This window comes from Electrona antarctica, assembly GCF_951216825.1.
Source record: "Electrona antarctica genome assembly, chromosome: 14".
NCBI classification, from domain to species: Eukaryota; Metazoa; Chordata; class Actinopteri; order Myctophiformes; family Myctophidae; genus Electrona; species Electrona antarctica.
The window spans coordinates 8,822,428-8,846,568 of NC_136795.1; the positions used below are offsets into that span (position 1 = coordinate 8,822,428).

The window sequence follows — 24,141 nt, forward strand, 5'->3', positions numbered from 1 at the left end:
TCCACCTATTATCTTTAAACTTTGTTTTTATTTAATTTTATGTCTTCACAATACTATCATAAATGTCAAAATTATTTGAAGTGTTCTTTCACTGTCTTCAGGGTGGGGAGGATTGAGCATAACAATAAAAACTAGAAAAAGTGCCCTTCTGGGCACAGGTCTCCACCAGGAGTGTGTGATGTTTGGAAAAATGTTTAGGAGTAATATAAACATGTTGTTTTGTTTGTTTGTTTGTTTGTTGCAAAACATTTCTTCATTCTTCATTTTGTTGAGGAAATGCAGAGCCAGATCACTCATAGCATCTCTGAGGATAGAATTCTGGATGAGCAGGACATGTGCAGCATTTTGTACAAAACGGGCTACTCCTGAAAACTTTGGAAGGCAATCTTAGATAATCAGTGTAGAATCTGAGAAATCCAACAGGCTCGTCTTGATCTCATGACTACAGAGATCATGTGTACCGATTTGCGTGAGATTTGGATGAAATCTGTGCGACTAACATAAACAATGTGTTTTGCAGAAATCGGCCTCATGGTGGCGCTATAACCGGCAGATGTGGAGGGATGCAGGGAAACTGTTTTTCCATGGCCTCTAGGGAGTGCGCATACATAAGTTGTATACAGATCGATGCAGTTATAGGTAAAACAGGAATTGGCCTGTTATAGCGCCACCGTGAGGCTGATTTGGGGGAAAAAATAGTGGCATGTCATCCTCGGCCTAGTGGAAATGTGTGTATAATTTCATGGAAATTGGACACCGTGTTTGTGATTTGTGGCATTTTGTTCGAAACGGACCAATCATGTGAGCTTTGGAAGCAAATCTTAGCCAATCAGGATGGAAGATGGGAAATGGTGCAGATCCGTGTTGATCACATGACTATGGAGATAGTGTATACCGAATTGTGTGATGTATGGATAAAATGTGTACGAGTTATCTACAGAAATGTGTTTTGCCTAAATCGGCCTCATGGTGGCGCTATAACAGGCCGTTGAGGAATATGTGGGGCAGAGGTTCGTCGTTGGCATCCAGGGAGTGTGTGTGCACAGTTTGGCATAGATCGGGCCAACGGTGCCGGAGATTAGCTGATAACGGACGGACGGAAGGACGGACGGACGGAAGGAAGGACACACGGACGGACGGACGGAGTGCAAAACATACTCTCTCCCCATGCCTTCGGCCTGGTGGAGACAATAAATAGTATAACTATATATACTCTCCATTCTCTGAACTTTGACCTTCAACCAATACACATTCTGTAATGGTGCCTTCACCAGTGCTATGGAAAATAATTAACAATGGAAATGGGGAGAAATATTAATTCTTGAGGAATAGTCTCTTGTTATAACTGGGTGCAGATTCTTGGAGATAATCAGAGAAAATAATATCCACACTCACTTGAATATGAACTTAGTTTATTTGAACATGCACAGCAGAAGCAGTGTATCTAGAGAAACGGACGCATTTCGGCACGTCGGCCTTCCTCAGTTCCATCTGAAGTCACACATGAATACTGGAGTGAAGTGGAAATACTTTTACTTGTACAGTTTGGGTTTTGCTCAGATTGATCTGAAGACACACAAGAGGACTCATACAGGGGAAAAGCCATATACTTTGTGGTAAAGGTTTTGGCGAGATGGATGATTTGAAGAAACACATGAGGACTCATACAGGGGGAAAATATTTTTTACCATGGGCAGATCCCTGAGCAGGGCATCCAGGTTTTCGATGAACATGCACAGAAGCAGCAGTGTATCTAGAGAAACAGACGCGTTTCAGCACATCGGCCTTCCTCAGCCTTTCAAAAAGTTTGAAGTTTGAAACACGTCCGTTTCAGCATCTGAACAGACACAATGGTTCAAACGGGTACAGTTTGTAGCAAAAAAGCTTTTATGACAAGTCTCATCTGAAGTGTCACATGAGGACTCATACAGGGGGAAAAGCCTTTTCACCGGGGCAGATCCCTGAGCAGGGAATTCAGGTTTTCGATGGGGCTCTTGGTCGTGCGCCACAGGAGGGTCACGCCACACAAGTCTATAAGCGAGCCGTCCACCAGTTCCTGAGGCTCGCTGCTCACCTGGATGGAAACATGAGACGATTTGGTTGATGTTTTTGTTGACAAGAATGCATACAACACATGATGGACATAAATTTGTACATATTTGTCAAAAGGATAAAAGAAAGCTTGAGAGTTTATTTCTATGTTGTGGTCCTTTGTTGAGTGCATGCGTTTAAATTGAGTGCCATGTGTTTGGGGGACGAGGGTAGCAGAGATATACATTAACCGGCATAGATAGAACACTAAAACAATTATATTTTTGTAATTTCCATAATGTTGCTGATGTCTGAGGTGGGTGGGTACCTTCATGATGCTCAGTGATATCATTGAAGGTAGGTTTGTTTCCCTGCCCACATCCCTGTTTTTTTCTACAGGCAGGTGTTTGGATGAATTTCACTGTTTAGTTTGAAAATCCCATACACTCACAATAGCCTTTTTCTTTTTCTTCTTCTCTTTTACTGGACCATTCGAACATGTCCCAGGAATGGGTGGACCAAAGGAATGTTCCCAAACCATTTTATTTTATTTTATTTATTTTTAGGAATATCTCTCATGTATTTACATCAGTGAGTAGAGCAACATTTCTATTATGTGATCTTCTACCGCTGCGTTTATGTATGAAATGAAATGTGGTGCACTAAATCGTCAAAACGTCTTTGTTTTCGTACAACCTTAATGCCAGATTATATGATGTAGCCTACATAAATGAAAACCTACCAAATACAGTAGTCTATATTTCGTTTTTGGGTTGGTCCGACTCGTCCCAATGCTAACCATGTCCCTAACCATAACAGCACGCAAAGCCATGTTGTCGGACTAATGCGGCGTCGGAATTACAAGCGGATCCCATAGTCCTCACCCTCTTCCCACACTCTCTCGAGGTGGGGGAATCCCGGGGGGTGAAGGCGTTGCCGAACACCGAGATCTCCATCCACGGCCCGGGAGTGAAGCCAGGGAGCGGTTGCATCACCAGCACGCCGTTGGTGGTCAGTCCGTCCATCTGTCCATGCGACTCCCATTTTACTGCATCCTTCTACGGGGAGAGGAAGGCAGTGGTGAAAGAATCCTAATATTTTAGCAGCAATCCCACAAAAATGATACTTGAGTTAGTTTTCGCATCAAAATATGTATAATTGCGAACGCAGTGATTGCGAACGCAGTGAGCATTTACTATGAGACCCAGCAGATCATGTCTGTGTGTCTGTCACGCTGTAACACCACCCGCCCACCACCAGAGGGCGCAGCTGTATCACACACAAAAACACACACACACACACACATGCACGCACGCACGCACACACACACACACACACACACACACCCGCACGCACACACACACAAAAAACTTAACTTAAAAAAAAACTTAACTTAAAAAGGAAAAACTTAAAAAGGAAAAACTTTAAAAAAACTTAACTTAAAAAAAAACTTAACTTAAAAAAAAATGAAAAACCTTAAAAAGTACGTAATTTATTCTAATTGTTGTTATTGCAATTTACGAGCTGCGTTCGCTTCCCGCGTTTGCGCGTCTTACTTGTTATAGTAACAAAGTAAAAGTACCAAATGTTTTAAAAAGTAGCAGATCTAAAAGCTCACACATCACATTGTGACATGCTGAGAATGCCTATGTTTGACCTCAAACATAAACAAGTTGAATCCCTGTTTTGTTTTTTTACACCTTTATTTATGCTGAGCACGAGTGCTCTTTTTCAGCAACGCCCTGCACAGTCACACAGACAGAATTTCATTTGACGTTTCATAACTTACACCCAGGAAGATGTTCTTGTCGGAGTTGAAGCCGGCAGCGTAGATGTGTGCTTTGTAAGGCGGGCGCCTCTGGCAGATGATGCGGCATGCGTACCGTGAGATATCGGACACTGAGGTGGACACTGTGTCCGTCACCCTGAAGTCAATTTGGCTATCCGTGGCCCTCCCTATCTGTTATAGACAAACACACAATGCATTTCACAGAATTAACCACCTTCACCCTAATGGTCCCATTTTGGGAATTCCCTTATAGTTATGTATTAGAGGTTGGCGACTGGCGATAGCATGGGTAGAGAGGCCGTGTGAGAAACAGAAGGCCCCGATTTAGCCCCCCCTTATCCCCCCGAACAGCTCAGTGGCCTCGAAGTTAGAGTGTCCGCCCTGGGACTGGGAGGTCAGGGTTCAAACCCCGTGCCGGGTCATACCAAAGAGTCGAGAAATGGGACCCAGTGCCTCCCCACTCACCATCAAGGGTTGAATTGGGTTAAGTCCCTGTGGCATACTAGTGTCATGTCCGGGAGGTGTGGTGTACGTACATCAAGCTGTGTCACACGGCCCGTGGAGGGAGATTATTTGGGGAACTCAGTTGCAAAATTGTCACGGCCAACAGGCTGTGAATTGCTGATGTATGCATAATGGATTGTACCGACCTGAAACATGTCTGTATTTCTGTCATCTTCGAATTCCACTATGACCGTGCTGACTGGGGTGACAGTGAAAGATATGCTGTTCTGGCCACATTTGTTGGTACCCTATGGAACACAGAGAAGTTCACTGTTAGAAACCACCAGTTCTGGACAAAGGACTCAAGCATAGATTCCCCTCAAATATTACTCAACAGTTAATTCTGTCTTTGTACTCAAGTTAATAACAGAACATGTTGCAGAACATTAATATCAAGGCATTGCTGTATTGCAATTTAGACATTTCCCAAACAATTGAAATATTTTTCAGAAATTAAAAAGTTGATAATAGTTAAAATAGCATATAAGCTCACAAGGCTATCTGGTTAATTTATAGTAATAGTGGAGTTGAGTGAAAGTACAATATTGGTCTTGTAGTGGAGTCAAGAATACAAAATACAAATAAATACTTGTGAAAAGTACACAAAAAATGTACAGTATTATAGTCAACGTGCTTTGGTACTGCTCCCACGGAAACCTATAACGTATAAGGTAAAGGTAAATGATCGTTAGGAACCAAATTAACCAAATTAACCCTACTATTTTTACATGTCTTATTTCCAGGTCTTAGGCAGAAATTAAATAATAACACCACCATTGTTTGCGCCATCGCTATTTTACAAGTCGGGTTGAACTACTAAGCCATAATGGGCCAATTCTCAAGTGATTGTTATAATTCAAAGTTCTCTGTGAAATATCTATATTCATTCAGTGTGCATGGTGTCATTAGCAGTTTATTGCTTTGCTGCTAATACATTTATTTTACTCTGTGGTATTGTTTACTTTTACTTAAAGGTGAATACCACTCATGTTCAACATTTTACTATGTCATTAATATACCTTAGAGCTGTGTGGAAATAATAATAAAAAAGTCCCCCCATTCTGTGTTTTCTAGAACTGAAGGTATGAAAAAAAAATCATTAACATTGTGAATCACGTCAATCAAGGTATATTAATGACATAGTAAAATGTTGAAAATGAGTGGTATTCCCCTTTAAGTCCCAAATCTGAGTACTTATTCCTCCACCCCTGATTGTACCTGATTGCCCTTGTGTACAGTGCTTTGTTTCACACCGTTGGCTTCGGGTCTCTGATACAAAGTGAAGTGGCTTTTGGTGTCGGAGTCACTGTGCCTGTGAAGAGAAGAAGGAACTGTGATGTAAGCATTGTTTTGGTTCAGATCTTTGGAACAGCAACTATGCGTGGGCAGAATGTCATGGTAAAGGGTCATATATAGCAGGGGTTCTCAACGTTTTTGGCCGGGGACCCCCGAAAATGCTTTGGCAACGTCTCGGGACCCCCGCCCCGCCCCCTCCCGACCCCCAATATAAATTGACTGCTACAATAACCTTAAACCATTTTGGGCGGGAACCCCTTTTGGTGTTTTAAGCATTGTTATAATTTAGCTATTTAAAAATAGCAGATCTACAAGCTCATAGCGCGCCACCGAGTGGCGCGCTACGAGCTTGTAGGTCTGCTATTTTTGAAAAATCGTGAAAAAAAATTAAAAAATAAATCTTTTTTTTTTTTTATATAATTTGGGGACCCCCTAAAATAATTTGGCAACCCCCCGAGGGGTCGCGACCCACGGGTTGAGAACCCCTGATATATAGGATCAAACTGGCCAGATTATATGATGTAAACCATCATAACACATTTGGCCTGCGAGCTACGTAGGTTACGTCTGCCAACAGTTCCACAAGTCACTGTTTGTTTATTTTCACTGACAATGAAATTGTTCTTTCATGTGATTGCACACTTTTATCCACTTTAACCCTAACCTAACCAGGGTCCCAGGGCTCCAGGTTAGGTCCAACAGTAGGCCTACTGTATTTCCCTTAAGTATCTTCACCAAATAAATACCTGATCTACAAACGTTAAGCAGAATCACAAAGAGACAGCAGGAGCTATTTCGTGTACATTTTTGCACAGCAGAGCTGGCAGTAAATACAAGCAGAGCTCACTGTTGTTTTACCCACCATGATGGCTTGTAAACCACTCTCTCAAAATAGTGAAAACAGCCGATCAACAAGCTCACAATGTGTTACATAGTGACACCTTGTGAGCTTGCAGACCGGCTATTTTCTTGTATGACAACGTATGGCATTCATTTACACACAAATAATGTCCCGACAGCGACAGCAATGGTTGTAAACACAACTTGGGTCGTAATACTTGGATCAAAGCAACAATTCAACGTTTTGAATAAAACTGAACTGTAATTGGTTGCAAAAGACACAGTGCTTCTGCAACCAATAGCAGTTCAGTTTTATTCAAAATGTTTAATCTATTTGAAGCCAACAATCTCGATAGCTTCATTGCTTATTCCTTTCTTCTTCATAGTTTATTTTGTTTTGTTCATAATGGAATTGAAATCCCCTTAGTCACGAATTCCAATCAGTTGTTGATATGAAGGTCATCCAGTATACTAAGACCAAAACATACTGTATAACTTTAAACTCTAACAACCCTTTAAAGTCTAACTCTATAAAATTGTCATTGTTCCTGGTAGAATAACTTTTACTCGATGCTGCAAATGAGCCTTTTGTCTTTTAGCAAAAGACAAAATGCTCCTGATGTGCTGGTTGGGGCCTTGCATGTAAAGCGCCTTGGATAAAGGCGTTTTTTTTGATTGATTGAAATATTTAACAGTTTGCAGAATTACAGTACATTTCAAGCACAAACTCAATACAAAGGCTGTTAACTGTGAGTGGACGACCCAATTAAGCATTACACTTGTTTACAAGAGGGTCCACCATGTTCAATTCATCAAAACATTTAGAGACGTACAAATAGACACTTCTATATAGACAAAGAACAGAACAGGAATTCATCATAATGGAGGTAAAAAGGGAAAAGAAACATATACAGTGAGGGAAAAAGGGGGGAAGGGGTGGGGGGGGATTCAGATTTTACGGGGGCCAGTTTCGAATTGCAGCCATCCGTAGGTGCCCTTTGAGAGCGGTTTTGAAGGAGTCAGGGGATTCGCATGTATATAAATGCACCATTTATTGTACGTTACACTTGAGGGTCAATAGACTATACACAGCAGCCATATTGGAAATAAATAGGATCAATGAATCTAATTTAGTTTAGTGCAGCACAGTGGTTGCCAACCTTTTTTTCATTTCAAACCCCCCCATAATTTTCAGTTATACACCTGTAAGAGGCCTGTTATACACCTGTAAGAGCCCATTTGGAACCACCTCGAGGAACAATGTGAGTTGAGACCCACTGGTGAGGAGTGTTTCCAGTGAGCCAACCAGCACCCTGACTTTGTTTGACCAGAATGGAACAGAGCCTTAGTCTTACCATTGGTACGACCTGTGAAGGAAGTAAGGAGGAGACCCAATGTATTTCCAATATGGCTGCTAATTCAATGGATATTAATAAATGAGTGTTAAATACCCCAGGACAGTGAGCTCCCCATATTTGACTCGACCGCTGGAGGCCCGTGAGGAGTATCTTGGTGCCTGTGGGGTGGAGCTATTTCCTCCATGGAAAGTCACTGTATAGACACAATAAATCATTAACATAATGACTGATGTACCCTATTTTATTTATTTTTTCCTACATTTTAGCCCACGATTTTTGTCGATTGTCACTTTTTGGCCAGAAAGGGATTTCTTTTTTCACCAGAAGAACTTAAAAATCCCTTTCTGGTCAAAAAGTGACTTTTATACATACATACATATAGTGTGGTGGGGGCCTCAGAGTACGTCCACTAAGGAAAGTAGGCTTTCTAATAACACAACCCGCCTTTGTATTGGTGAGTAGTTAAAACATTATTTAAAATTTCGCTACAGATGAGAGGTGAGAGGCTGGTCTGCATTGCATGCATTTCATGCGAGGAACAGAAGAGTATAGTAGCCTATACCTCTAATGAAGGCATTAGAGCTATGGACCAGAGAGTAGTAGCCTATACCTCTAATGAAGACATTAGAGCTATGGACCAGAGATAGAAGAGTAGTAGCCTATACCTCTAATGAAGAGCTATGGACCAGAGATACTGCCGGGTGTACGCTACACTGGAATGTTCTCTGTCCAGTCAAGTTTATTCGACTGATGTAGGCTAATTGTCAGTGCGAGAGAGAGATGTGCAGAAATCACCATAAAGAGGCATAAAGAACACATTCAAAACATTACATCTGTAAGGCCAAATCTCATTTGAGTATATGAAAGCCATTTCAAATGTTTATCATTGGAAACTAACACAGATGCTCCCAATTAAAGTAATTAGCCTACATGCCAGTTACGCAAACGTCACTCCATGCAGGGAGCAGCTCCTTAAAGTTTAAACCGATCTTCAGACAAACAGTTATGATTTGGCCTTCTGTGCATTCTCCGTTCGCAACCCCTGGATTAATTCTTCAAATGACCGGATCAGAAGCAAAGAGATAGAACAAGCATGACATTTGTGGTCGAATGATGTGTTTGACCATGAGAGAGCTAGGACTGCATAACCCATGGTGAGTGTAACTAGAACAGCGGGAATCGAACCCAGGACCTTCGATCTAGCTGTGAGGCGACAGTGCTACCGACTGTGGGCCACCGTGAAGTATTACATGTTAATCTACAAAGTATGCGTGTTGTTCATCTGGATTGGACTGATTGTTGGACAACTATGATTTCACTCTTCGCAGTTCTTCAAAACTATTAACTTCAAGCGTGTTAACTTCAAGACCGATGATTATCATAATAAGGATGGACCAACTCCAACTCCTATCAAGGATAGAGTTTAGAGTTTAGCACCTCTATATCCTGAATACTCCGAGCTGCTTGCAGCACCCTGTGAATTCCTCGCGCTGCTCACACCATCCTGTTGAACACAGTCATGTTATTTCTATATCAACAGCATTAGAATTAGAAGAAAAAAAGTACAGTATGGTGCTGTGTACAGTATGAGCTCTATAGAGGGTATGCGCATGCATAAAGTGAATGGCAAAGTGAGTGGCAAAGTGAGTTTAACGTTGTTCAATGTTGTTTAATTTAATCAGATAGAACATTTCTCTTTGGATGTATGGGATGTCAAGGCCAGTAGGCATTCCTGCGCACAGACAGACAGACAGACAGACAGGCAGGCAGACAGGCAGGCAGGCAGGCAGACAGACAGACAGACAGACAGACAGGCAGGCAGGCAGGCAGGCAGGCAGGCAGGCAGGCAGGCAGGCAGGCAGACAGACAGACAGACAGACAGACAGACAGACAGACAGACAGACAGACAGACAGACAGACAGACAGACAGACAGACAGACAGTATTGCAATACGGTGTCATGAAACAAGAACTTTCTCATAATAGAGTTTCGGCACAGTAAAATGAGTGAATGAGTTTAGAATGCATTACGACTTCTTTACCAGCTTCCCTTTCATTCGGCGGACGGCATCTTTAATCCCACTCTTGTGCATCTCATACAGGCGTGCAGTCTCACGAGCGCATTCTGGGAACAACGCAAACAGATTGCAGTTAGTTCCTAGACCCATGGCTACACGTGATAGTATTCGTTTTTTCACCTTACAGTACGTCTAATGTACATGTTGGCGCTATGTGGACCTATATGTCTATCCTCATGTACATGCCTGCTGCTACTGTATGTGGACCTACCATATTGTCTATCCTGAGGTATACTTAGGTGCTGTGGAGCTACCAATGTGTTACCACTTTCACACCTTATGTTTTTACCTCGATCATGCTCCCACATACTGTACCTGCTGGTTTTATGCTACGTGTACATATCTTAGATTACAATACATGACTACATGACTGCTATGTGTGTACGGTTGCAAGTTGGTCATCTCTGTCAACTTTTTGCAAGATTCTATAACCTGGACGTGACGGAGCTGGCTATGGCTCACGTAGTCCTGGTGTCGCCTCTAGACGAGGCAGGTCACGTACATAGACTTTTAGGTTCGGGTAACTTATGTGAGTTGACCCTGCCTGGTACCTTGGGCATAGGGCATACCGCGGAGCATAAAGGTGGACCAGGACTGTCAGCTCAGTTAGCCCTTGGAGCATATAAGGCATATAAAGTTTTCACATGGCGAGTATACGTGCATTTATACCCTCGGGCAAGAGGGCATGTACTGTGTCATGGCGCAAAAGGCCCATTCATAGTGGAATGAAACTGTGTGCCTGTGGCACCCAGGGGAAGGGCCTCTGCTGTGTTTATATGCTGGTAGAATCTAAAGCAGCAGCATCAAATATTTGCAAGAAAAACTAAATTGGTCAAAATGGGCAGATTGTTTTACAGCCCAAATCGTCTTCCATTGGCCTTCATTGAGTTGAGTGATTGACAGCTGACATGACAAGCCTCTGTTACGGGTCTCAGGGCTGCTGAGTACCTCATTAACAAAACTGAACCTGAATAAACAGGGATAAAGACGGAGCAATGAAAAGATTTGACATGTTGCTTTTCTTTCCAGAATGTAACTGAGGGGAACCTGAAGCTGCGCTCCTTATATTAGGACCCCAGAGAACAAACGTTCCGTCCTCACTGCATGTTACACTTTGCTAATGATGCGAAGCCTGCAGAGCTAGTTCAGGCAGGCAACTCGTGAGCGCGCCTACCTGATCAGGTGACTAGTCTCATGCACTCTTTACCTGATCAGAGCAGCTATTTAAACCTGCCTACCTGCTCTTTCCTGGCTTCTCTACCGATGCTGTGCGGTCGTGCGCCGCTGCTGCCGTCTCCCTGCCTCACTCGCTGCTAACCTGCTGCTCATGAAGTTTTTGCAAATCCCACCGCCTCCCCAGCATCCACCTGTATACAGGCTCTGTCTCTAGATCCCCCTGCATGGGGGCCTTATTCATTCCCTGTAATTCTACTTGGCTTATAATTTAACTAAAATGTTAATGTTACAGGGAATGAATAGGGACAGTAACCCTGATGCCAATCTATGCTTCATATATCTATGCTCAATTATGCTCAATAAATATATATTCTAAATTCAAAGAGTTGTCTGACTGAAGTGCAATTAATTCACAGTAATTAATGTAAACCATAAAACGAAATTATTAAATAATTAAACAGACTCTTAAAACACATTAAGTTGGGTCACACTCTCCTAACACTAACATTTGTCTCCCATTGGTAATCCCAATTCCCAAGTGATTGTTGTTGCATGGTACTCTCCTCACCTGCAAAACTGGGTCTTTGTTCTGGAGTCTGGTCCCAGCACCTCACCATGAGTTTTACCAGCTCCTTCACCCCTGGGGCCTGCAGTCCATTAATTACCTTTAGGGACGGCCTTTCTCCCTCGTTTTTATCAAAACTTTCTGGTTTGTGGCCAGCATCTGAGAAAGTGGAGGGGAAGATGGATGATTGTATAAGGATAGGAATTGTAATACATATAGGAGAAGGGGTACTTACAGCTAATGTGTTTCTAATTATTCTACCAAGAAAGTATCCACCAAGACATTTTTTATTTTTGGTATTGTTTGTGGCTTTTGCCTTTATTATATTTGTTATAGAGGGATAGGTATACAGTATCGGCTGACAGGAAATGGGGGGAGTGACACGCAGTAAAGGCCGTCAGGATCGGGAGTCGAATCCGCGGCACACTGCTAGACTGGATTACCAGCCAAGGTGCCCAGACGGCTACGCCAGCCGCCCGGACCACCACCAAGACATTTTGTATCTATTTATCCCTGAGCAGCTGTATGTTTTGATTTTCATAATAGGAGCACCAGCTCCGTACACCAGCAGCGTATCACGAGTCTATGCTATGCATTTCAGATAATGTTATATTATCAACTTGTGGGGGGTGGGGAATGTGTTGGTGGACACAGAGAAGGAGAGAGAACAGAAAATGAAGACAGCAAGGACAAATAATGAAAACGAGAGAGAAACTCACTTAAAATGACGAACACCAGCATCGCATAACTGAAATAAAAAGAGACATTGATCAGCAATTAACGTACATATCCACCTATCCACAAAGGACAGATTAATAACAACTAATTAATCAGTGTTATAGTTTGCCAAATAAGAACACTTAAAATTAACAAAGTAGCAAATGCATGGATAAAACCACCTACTAGGCCTATAGGCCTACTGCATGTGGTTGTTTTGGGGCATTTGTGTTTAAAATCTACATCTATTGACATCAATCTACTGTCTGTAAAACAAAACATCTAATGAAACAGAAATATCAACATGACTATTGAATGTTCTACTTGCTGGTATGGAGTCTACAGCTAAGCAGCAGAAGTCAAATGCATTATGTTGGATATTCACAGGACTTTGCAGTGACACACAGCTGACCTGTTGACTTCCAATCACACAGAAAATGGCAGAAAAAGGAACGATGAATACCTGTAGACATCAAAGGCAGGGGTGGCTGACGCACCGTCCGCACCTCCATACTCTGGAGGTGCGTAGAAGATTGTTCTCCCACCCTTTAGATGCATGACTGTCTGATTGTCGGCATACTTGGCAAGGCCAAAGTCAGAGATCTAGATGAATGAGAGAGGACAATGCAGAGTTGTACGTACGTGTACCCAGCTTACTTTGTCAGATCCCCCCCAGCGGCCACACATTCTCAAGGCTGCAATCCACACCAGTGGCGTAAATATCGGCGGTGCAACCGGTGCATGGGCAGAAACCATGGAGCCCATCAAGAAAGACAAAAAACTAAAAAGGCCAAGGCCTACGTTCGTCCTCGAGTTGCAGTTTGCAGTTGCAGTTTGGGAACCCCTTGATCTACGCCAAGCTTATGCAGTGGATATACTTTCAACTCCATATATTTCTGTATCTGTCTTTTTGTATTCCTTTATTCCTAGTTCAGTCAGATAACTCACGAATAGATTTAACCAATATTTATTATAGAATGAGAATACAAGTGTGCATATAATATTTTATCTTGGCGTTCGGCTCTGCTACACCATCATTAAACATTAAGAGCAGGGAGATAGATATACAATAACAACCACCCATGGGGAACAGAAATAACAGAGCCCACCGGTGGTGCTGCGGTGGCCGTGGGAGCAAACATCACATAACAACAACCAGGAACCGCTTCTCGAGTTACGTGGATTACAGACTAGCTGGGTCCCAATTCGTTATAATTGTGCACTTGGTGACAAGTTTTAGATTTTTGGCATGGTGTTAGGTATGGTTATAACAAGGTTTTCAAAAAGCATCAGCGAACGAGTTGGGCTCACCCCCTAGTGGTCCGTTTGCAATGAATCTAATATTAAATGGGCCATATGGTTAAAAACCATAATAATGGATAAAAGAAAAATTTCAATGGATTCTATTAGTATTGGGTATGCTAAATAACATATTCAAAATGTAGGAAAGAATAACTTCTGGAAAGGCATCATTTTCAAGATGGCGTCCACGGTGGCCTCAGTGAGCTTAAAATGCCTATAAACTGGGATTTAATACATACAAAATCATAACAATTATGCACTTGGTGACAAGTTCTTGAATATATTTAATATTATAAAATATTTATAATGTTATTTAGCATACCCAATACTAATAGAATCCATTGGAAAATCTCTTATCAATTATTTTGTTTTTTAACCATAGGCCTATAGTTTAATATTTGATTCATTGCAAACAGACCACTAGGGGTCCAACTCGTTTGCTGTGTTTTTTGAAAACCTTATAACCATACCTAACACCATACCAAAAATCAAAAACTTGTCACCAAGTGCACGATCTTGTTGATTTTGGACGAATTGGGACCCAGCTAGACGTACAGATCTACGACAGATCTAAACGTACAGAGACTTTAATTTTATAGATAGAGAGATAGATAATGTATGCACATTTTACCATCCAGAGAATTAGTAGAGATTAACTCCAACTGTCGATTGTGTTGTGTCTATTCATTTGACAGTTTTCTGTAGCTCAAGCCACAATAACCAACAATCCACAGTCTCTGCCCCCTCTCGGGGAAAGGACGATTTTAGTGTGTCACTAAATTGGTGTATTATTGGGCTTTCAGCCAGGAAGAAACCAAAAATACACAGGGAAGACCTTTTTGAATATTATAACCACACCTATAACCACACCAAAACTATGGCACTCCATCTTTCAAAAATAAAACAAAAAGCAGAACAGAACAGAGATTAGTTTGAACAGTGCCAGAGGAGGGACATGCCTTGACCCTTTTCTAATCACCCCAAAGAAGTGGCTGGGAGTCGACTCACCTTGACATTTAGGTCTGAGTCCAGCAGTACGTTGTCAGGCTTCAGGTCCTTGTGTATGAGAGCTTCAGGTGTGAGACTGTGAAGGTGGTTCATGCCCAGAGCCACTTGATGAGCCAGTCGAAAGACCAGAGGCCAGGGCGGCACGTTGGACTTTGAACAGAAACATTGAATTCACAATCACAGCCACAAATACAAATAAAGGCTTAGTTAAAGTTATAATCCTTCAATAGAGTACTTAACCCATTTTAAAACTCATCTTCATCTGACAATAAATGCACAGAATCACTGTACGTATATGTCTGTAGTTCACATATCTCAAGAACCGTTAGACTGATGGTCGCACCGTTTCAGACTGCAGTCTGATGTTTTCAAACTAAAGTGTGTAAAGTGCACTGACTAATCAAAGGAGGAATAAGGAACGAATCAAATAGCAGGTGTTGGGATTTTGACAGTTAGTTAGTAGGTTAGTTAGTAGGGAATCTGTCAAATCAAGCTTAGGCTGTGGTTACCATGGTAATCAATTGGCTCATTTGGGCCACAGCCAGAGCCTTTTCTGGTGTTACAACTGCCTATCAAACCAACTTGACGCTGTCCTCTAGTCTCAACTCCTTCGGGTCGTCTGCGACATTGGTGTCAAGTTTGAAGTCGATTGGTTGAACAGTTCTCAAGATACATGAATTACCGACGTACGTACAGAGTGTACAGTACTGTGCATTTATTGTAAGATTATTATTACATTATTATATAAATCATTGAATTGGTAAAGAGTAAAAAAGCTGACCAGCAAGGAGGTGAGGGATCCTCTCTCCATCAGCTCCATGACCATACCAACATGTTCGATGTTATCGGGTAAACGGCCCCTGAAGGCCCCCAGTACCTTCGTGACATGAAGGCTAACTGCACGTTGCATCATTTCAGCCTCACGTTTCAAATCCTGATCTGACATCGATCTGAAGATGACACATGATTGATGAGAAATGATGAGACCCTGCTCCATCTGGTTCATAATCTATTGGATAGTGGCGTTCCGATTAAGCATTCACCATGTTTAAAGTATCAAAATATCTTCATGAAAGTTTGATTGCAATGTGCAGTGAAGAGGGAAAAAGCTCGCTGTTCCACGCAAATTAGCTACGTTTCAGTTATATTCTAGCGAGGTTTTATACAAAACAAAGTTTGTGTGTGAAAGAAGTGTTGAAGAACAAATGCAGTGAAATTTAAACGTAAATATGTATCCTTTTAATCCTCATCAGCACCCACCTAGTAACTTTTCCACCTAGCCGTCATTAAGACATAACATTTTAATATGAATATTTATCCTATAAATAATCAGCAGCACTTTTCCACTCACCCGGCACGAGCATCGTTAATGACTTTAATGGCCACTGGTCCCCACTCATCATGTGTGGCCTTGTAGACTGTACCAAATCCACCTACACCAAGTTTCTTCCAGTCGTTCAAACCGTCTTCACTAATCACACGGGGGCGGGACCATGAGGGCCGTGCCATTGTTCACTGGAGGGAGAGAGAGAGACAGAGACAGAGAGAGAGTTAATTACAGCTCATACATCCAACATCTAACTAATAATTTTAGTAATGTCCTTTTTGCAAAAAGAATAAGAATAAGAATATATATATAATATTTAGAACACTTTCCTGGGTGTCTTTATGTGTGTAATATGTGGTTTTAGATATTTTTGATTTTAGCAGTGAGCCCAGTGTCGATGATGTCAGGCGTTATTATTTATCCCACCGCAGTTCTAGGAAAGCCCTGCTGTGATTGGCCAGTAGTCGTTGTGATTGACAGTTCTCGTTTTTGCGACCAGTCATTACTCCTACAACTACAACCTATCTCAAACCCTCACCCTAAACCTAACCCCCCACGGGGCAGCACACCTAAACCTAACCTTAACCCATGTCTAACCAATGACTAGTCTAAACTAAGTATGCACCCCCCTAAACCTAACCCGAACGGCCTAACCTCAGTAAAACTATGCCTTCCCGGGAGCCAATCAGACACATGGTGAGGCGGGTCTACCCTAGAACGTTGGTGGGATTCATAATCAAGCGTCATTGACACTGGGCTCACTTCCATCCTGGACTACAATTCCCATAATGCTTTTGTGCACTGCTCCTCCTTGTGGATAGGGGGAGGGCTGTCTTATTGAGACAACACGTCCAGTAAGTAAGTGAGCCCACTGCCCAGTGTCGATGACATCAGAGACACTCACTCACTGCTAAAATCTAAAATATCTAAGACCACATATTTCACACATAAAGACCCCCAGGAAAGTGTTCTAAGACCATCACAGCTGAGACCACTAATGTCTTAGAGGTCTCTCCCCATTGGCTTAAAGGGCAGCCAATTATCAAACAGTAACTAGACACTCATTTGTATTCACGTTTTTCCCCGCCAAGGTATTGGGGCTCCTTGTGTGTGTGCTTTGCTTCCTTCAGGCCGTGTTGCCATGTCTGCTTAGTATAAGCAACCTTTGACTTGTTTTTTTCTGTAAAGTCACTTGCAAATAAATGAATGGTAGTTTCTGGTTGATGTTTTTTGGGGCTTGATTCTAAAGTGTATAGTAGTTGCTTATTTGGGCTTGCTTCCACATTTCTTCACATCAAGGAACCCCAGATTAATACGATATGTAATTGTCCACAGACATCCATCTGAACATAATTTGTGCCTTTTTTTTGTTTTAAAAATATTCAAAATATATGTGTTTTTAAATAGCTTGTAGATCAGCTATTTTCATTTGTGCTTGTTTTCATAGACCTGGCCACTTGTATCTCTTGCAAAACTGGCAACACAGCAAGAGAAAGAGGAACTTGTGCACAAACGTGTTCTTTTTGAGTGGTGCAACCACTCCATTACACAGCTATGTGTGTCCCTGGGTCTGTCCAAGCACGAAAATAGCTTGGTTGGTAACTCTGTCATTTCTCGGGGTCTGGATGTTCCAGGGACCCCCCAGGGACCCCCACATGGTAACTCTGTAATTTCTCGACCGTTTCGGGCGTGGGACAGCTCGCCGGAACCGGGCCAGCCCCCTGGGCACGTTGCTGGTGGACTGGATGTTCCGGGGACCCCCAGATAGTAACTCTGTCATTTCTCAACCGTTTCGGACGTGGGCAGCTCGCCGGAAACGGCCCGGCCCCCTGGCCGCATTTCTGGGGGTCTGGATGTTCCAGGGACCCCCCAGGGAATCCCGGGAACCCCCACACGGTAACTCTGTCATTTCTCGACAGTTTCGGACGCGGGACGGCTCGCCGGAACCGGGCCAGCCCCCTGGGCACGTTCGTGTGGGTCTGGAACTTCCGCAGACCACCCGGGGACCCCCACACGGAGTTGCACCACTCACTTCACACGGGTGTGATTTTTTAAAGATGGAGTGCCATAGTTTTGTACTTTTTCTGTTTTGTATGTGTCTATTGAGTTAACATGACTCTATATGCACTCTAGACTACGTCTGTACATGTGAATTATCGGATGCGGAACAAACTGGGTAGTGTGAGACTATAGGGGACAAATGATGCAATTAATGGGGGTGAGAAAAAAAGTAAAGTAATAAGTAACTATTTACCTTTGGCAGGGAGCAATAAGTAAATTAAAAATATTACTTTCTTTTAACTTTTAACTACTAGCTAGTAATAATGCACATTACCAGATGTAAATGTTTATGGTAATGTGGGGCTCCGTAAAAATTGCATTTTGAATTGCAGTTTGTTTTTAATGGCAATAATTAAAGTAGCTATAGTCTTCTTCATAATATATTTTTGAGTGGTGTAAACCACTCATACAACTGGCTTTGTTAGTTTACGTGTCTGTCCGTACCAAAAAAAATGAGCATGGTTGCTATGGTCACCCAGTTCACACGGGTGTGATTTCATTACGTCAGACATTACGTCAGACCACAGCTGATCAGTCTATATAAGACCTTACACCACTCAGTTCACACAGGTGTGATTTTTTAAGTATATACTGTATAGTTATAGCAATGAGTGAGACTGAAAAACAATGCTGTATAAGTGAATGTGTGTGAGTGCACATGCAGTCGTGCACGTGCACATGCAGTCGTGCACGTGCACAGCATCAGCAGCTGGTGGTGGCCCACATCAAGTCACATTTTGACCAATGTGGTCCCCACTCCCCATCCCAAAATTATTTGGGATTTAGTACATGCTAGTGATTGCATCATGTATGTTAGTGGATATTTAAGTTCATGCTTGAGTTCATGCTAACGCCAATATGTTTATTTCTGTTCTTATTGTTTCAGATAGCATTTCATGTAACTTAGTAAGTTAATAAATAACAATATTTTCAGTGAAATCATTTAAAACCTTTGGTTTGTCTTTCTGTGTTTGGATTTCCTGCCAATTCAATTCAACGTGATCGTGATAGAACCCTTACCTGTCACAAGTCCTGATGAATCTAACGTCCTCGTCAATTTGCAATGGATGAAATTACATTCAAATGTACATGTAATTGTTGAATGTGTTGTGGTTGCAGTCGGTCACAGTGTCAGGCAGGCCTGATACTAAAATGTGTTTCTATTACCTGCTTAATATATACAGAGCCCATGAGATACAAACAAACTAGCAAAGCTCCTCCTGCAGTCCTCCCACAGTCTGTTGTGCTACTTATCTCTGGTGCTACTTAATTCCTCTGCACCAACCAGATATATCTGGTGCTACTTCATTCCTTTGCACCAACCAGACATACATACAGATATCTGGTGCTACTTCATTCCTCTGCACCCTGCACCAGCCATCCCTCTCTATAACCTGCCTGAGGGCTCACAACTTCAACTCAACTCAACTCAACTTTATTTATATAGCACATTTTACATGACCAGGTCAACCCTGGCTACTCAACTTAAGATGGCTCAGGGGCCACTTAGCAAAATCCAGGTCCGCAAGCTAAAAATGTCAGTATTATTTTGAAACGTTTAAAAAGAAAAATTGTAACACGACTAGTCTACAAATTAAGGAAACACACAGTAAAAAGCCACCTATAAGGCCAAACCTCAATGAACAAAAATTAGGCCTCATTCACAAAATGTGAAGTGAACATAGTAATGAACAGTTTATCACAGGTGAGCCTGATGAGCTGACATCAGGCTAGAGGCTATATATCACTTCCTCTTGGAACAAACAAAACTATACCTACAATCGTATTCAAAACAATGAAAATAACACATTTTATCTTCATTGGTATGACCATGACGGGCCGCAGATACATTAAGCAGGGACCGCAAGCGGCTCACGGGCCACGGGTTGAGTAGCACTGTGCTAAACTGAGAGCTCCAAACCCCACAAAACAATCCCAGTGCAACTACCACATTGAATGCATGCACGCACGCAGAATGGGTTAATGCATGCACGGCGACGCACGCACGCACGCACGCACGCACGCGCGCACGCACGCACGCACGCACACACACACGCACACACACACACACACACACACACACACACACACACACACACACACACACACACACACACACACACACACACACACACACACAAATTAATTTATTTTTTATCAATTGGGTGGTACTAAACCAAGACCAAAAGATCGGTGCAATTTTTGCCATAAAGTGTAGCAATTTTAGGTATAGGTTTAGCTGGTATAAGGTATATTCAGGTGTATGAATTCTCAAAGGAGCTGTGCATGGGGACATGAGAAAACAAATAAAAACAACTTCATTAGGGGGGACACTGAGACAAAGAAATAAAATAAAATCACAACTATGGAATGCAATATTGAAGTGTTGGGTTTTGAAGGTTTGAATGGTGGGGTTATCTTGCTGGGAGTTTTGGGGAGTGCATTCCACATGGTTGGGGCAGCAAGTACATTCCAGAACAGTGGAAACCCTGACCATTAGAAAACTGTTATGTCTTCAGAGGACATAACAGCAATTACATTAAAATGTACATGTAATTGTTGAATGTGTTGTGGTTGCAGTCAGTCACAGTGTCAGGCAGGCCTGATACTAAAATGCTACTAAATGTGTCCCCCCCCTAATTCTGCACCAACCAGATATATCTGGTGCTACTTCAAGGTTCAAGGTTCAAGGTTGTCTTTATTTGTCTCCCTTGGGAGAAATTTGTCTTGGAGACAGAGTCACAGCTGCATACAATTAACAGACACGTTCACATACAAAAAGGAAAAACATCATGAAACACCCAACATACACAAAACAGAGATATTGCACACATTCCCTTGATAAAGTGCAACTAGTCAATAAAGTGCTTTTGGCAATCCCTGAATCTCTGAGTCAGTAAAGTGCATTCGGCAATCTCTGATTGAGCATTTTGATTGACCAAATTAAATCTATTATACACATACCGTGGAGTTCTATACCTCCTACCGGATGGCATTAGCTCGTACTCTCGGTACAATGTATGCAAGGGGTCAGATACAATATTCCGAGCTTGTCTCAACACTGCTTGTTCAAAGATGGCCTGGGGAGTGATGGGGGGGAGGGGGTGGACATGCCCATGATCTTCCCAGCCATGTTTCAAAGCAACAGCCATGTTTCAAAGCAACCAAAGGTATGGCTCCCCCATATCTTGCAAGTATGATTGAACCCTACAAACCCTCTCAGATCAGCAGGGAAGCTGGTACCCTCACTAAAACGCCGGGACAAGTTGGACAACGCTCCACACGTCCCAAGCTCTTCTCCCTTCTGGCTCCAAAACTGTGGAATGCACTTCCCGTTGCAGTCAGAACTGCAGCATCACTCCCAATCTTCCGCCGTAGTCTGAAAACCCACCTTTTCAGACTCCATCATGGCCCATAGCACTTACCCTACCCCCTTAGATAGCATTTCTGTAGACTTAGATATCATTTGATACAGACTTATAGCATGTTATGTAGACAGCACTATAATTGCATTGTATGTAGTCATAGCACATCATAGTACATATGTATAGCATAGTATATATGTATAGTTTATATGTATAGTTTCATTATATAGATATTCCACTGTTACGTTCTTAGCTTACGGTACGCATGTATCATGATAAATGCTTTTTATGTGATGTATTCCCATGCTTTTTGGTTCTTGCTTAATGTAAATCGCTCTGGATTAAGAGCGTCTGCTAAAAGCCTAAATTGTAAATTGTAATGTTTGCTAGCCTACTTATTTGAGATTTGTACTTCACAGTTAGATTGCCAAACCAGCTGGACACACCGTATTTTAGGATTGACTCTATACTAGCTCTGTAAAAGGTCAACATGATATTTACACCAACTCCAAAGAGCCAGATATATCTGGTGCTACTTCATTCCTTTGCACAAACCAGACATACATACAGATATCTGGTGCTACTTCATTCCTCTGCACCCTGCACCAGCCATCCCTCTCTATAACCTGCCTGAGGGCTCACAACCTCAACCTGCTAAACCCAGGCTACTCAACTTAAGATGGCTCAGGGGCCACTCAGCAAAATTCCAAAAGTCCAAGGTCCGCAAGCTAAAAATTTCAGTATTATTTTGAAACGTTTACAAAAAAAAATGGTAACATGACTAGTCTAAAAATTAAAGAAACACACAGTAAAAAGCCACATTTCCATCTATAAGGCCAAACCTCAATGAACAAAAATTAGGCTTCATTCACTAATATGAAGTGAACATAGTAATGGACAGTTTATCACAGGTGAGCCGGATGAGCTGACATCAGGCTAGAGCAGGGGTGCCCAAAAGGTAGATTGCGATCTACCAGTAGATCACAAAGGCTGTGCAGGTAGATCACATGACATGCCCCTAAAGAGTATTTCATTTAAATATATTGAAGAAAAAAAACATTTCTCCCCCTCTATTTCCCATTCCAAGTGCATTTGTCTTATACTGTACAGAATGTAACACGAACTCTACTATTCCGAAGCCCCCTCAGGTACATATTTAAACTATTTTCAGCAATGGTATAATAATTGATTTGGTGGGTAGATCTTGCCGAGCTGGTCATTTTGAAAGTAGCTCTCAAGTCAAAAAGTGTGGGCACCCCTGGGCTAGAGGCTATATATATCACTTTCTCTTGGAACAAACACAACTATACCTACAATCGTAAAAAAAATAACACATTTTATCTTCATTGGTATGACCATGACGGGCCGCAGATACATTAAGCAGGGGCCGCAAGCGGCTCACGGGCCACGGGTTGAGTAGCACTGTCAGCTAAACTCTACCTGCCCTCCAAACCCCACAAAACAATCCCAGTGCAACTACCACATTGAATGCATGCACGCACATGCACATAAAACTGTTATGTTAGAGGACATAACAGCAATAACAGATTTACCAATACCATTTTTTTTGTTAATAGGCCATAACCCATTGATGAAAGCAAAATCTAATCTCACAACTGAAAATGATTGTAGATGAAGTCCTATAATGTGTGATTTGTGAAACCACACTATATAGCGCCGTTTCCTAAACAATTAACACAAAATGTAACATTATGATGTTTTAGTATTGCTTCTGCTGTTACATACTGTACTGCCAAACAGGTGAAGAAATCAAAGACTGAGGCTAGCCTTTGCTTTTATATGAAAAATCCCAGACTATTACCGAAATATTTCATGGAAAACGCTTTGTGAGTTTGACCACGTCAAATATTAAGGTCGATTTTGAAAAAGTTTACCCCTGGATGAAAATAGGGGAGGGTTAACAATTAATCAAAAATACTGCGGTTCTATCACGCAAGCAAAAAAAGACACGAAAAGAAGAAGATTCATGTAATGTGAATGTGAATGTAATGCTGTCTGTGCACGCATGTGACCGATGAATGCACATGTGGGCCTGTTAAAAAAAGTCTCCCCCACCTTGATAGCCACAGAAACGCCTCTGCTATAGAGCATAGCAGTGGGCGTGGTTTTCTGGACCCATTGAAAAATCGGCAATTAATTTGTCCCAAATTAATTTAAAAAATATATATATATTTAATTAATTAAAAATATATATCAATTATTTTAATCTTAGAATTCAGCCATCCAGGATCCTGGTGAATCATGCCCATATAAAGCTTTGATTCTGTGGAGAGAAAAAAATGGGGGGGGGGTTATGGGGGGGGGGTTTATGGGGGGACGCATGTGTGGCCCTGTATCTCAAATGGTCAAAAGAAATTGATCAAGGAATATAATATGCCTTTTGTATTCTTTCTGTATATCAACAAAATGTAGATTTTTATGTTAGACATTTAGGGAAATTAGCATGCTGACTGCCAGAATGTGGTTCTCTGGCTAGTCCCTCCCGAAGGGCTTCGCCTCCAAGACAGAGTGCGGGAGGAGCTTTGTTGGTTTGTTTGAATCTCATGGGCTCTGTATATAAGCAGGTAGTACACATTTTAGTATCAAGCGTGCCTGACACTTTGATCGACTGCAACACATTCAACAATTACATTTGAATGTAATTCCATCCATTGCAATTACGTTTCTACAGACGAGGACATTGGACTCATCAGGACTTGTGACA

The 24,141-nt window shown here is 42.0% G+C and overlaps 1 protein-coding gene across 1 annotated transcript in view; it reads right to left on the reverse strand.

Moving 5' to 3' along the window:
- LOC306936312 (receptor-interacting serine/threonine-protein kinase 3-like) overlaps positions 1 to 19,286 on the reverse strand; it is a gene marked incomplete at its 3' end in the record, with an annotated part of 35,380 nt that extends 16,094 nt beyond the window's left edge. Inside the window, exons 1-14 of the mRNA XM_079519801.1 lie at positions 19,072 to 19,286; positions 16,015 to 16,178; positions 15,445 to 15,613; positions 14,664 to 14,813; positions 12,817 to 12,956; positions 12,356 to 12,384; positions 11,640 to 11,795; positions 9,860 to 9,942; positions 9,256 to 9,322; positions 7,912 to 8,011; positions 5,543 to 5,636; positions 4,471 to 4,572; positions 3,821 to 3,991; positions 2,916 to 3,089 (exon numbers count right to left, since the gene is read on the reverse strand). Coding sequence (XP_079375927.1) covers positions 2,916 to 3,089; positions 3,821 to 3,991; positions 4,471 to 4,572; positions 5,543 to 5,636; positions 7,912 to 8,011; positions 9,256 to 9,322; positions 9,860 to 9,942; positions 11,640 to 11,795; positions 12,356 to 12,384; positions 12,817 to 12,956; positions 14,664 to 14,813; positions 15,445 to 15,613; positions 16,015 to 16,172 — 1,593 coding nt within the window. The 5' untranslated portion in view covers positions 16,173 to 16,178; positions 19,072 to 19,286. The remainder of the gene's footprint in view (positions 1 to 2,915; positions 3,090 to 3,820; positions 3,992 to 4,470; positions 4,573 to 5,542; positions 5,637 to 7,911; positions 8,012 to 9,255; positions 9,323 to 9,859; positions 9,943 to 11,639; positions 11,796 to 12,355; positions 12,385 to 12,816; positions 12,957 to 14,663; positions 14,814 to 15,444; positions 15,614 to 16,014; positions 16,179 to 19,071) is intronic.
- Positions 19,287 to 24,141: the final 4,855 nt, after the last annotated feature.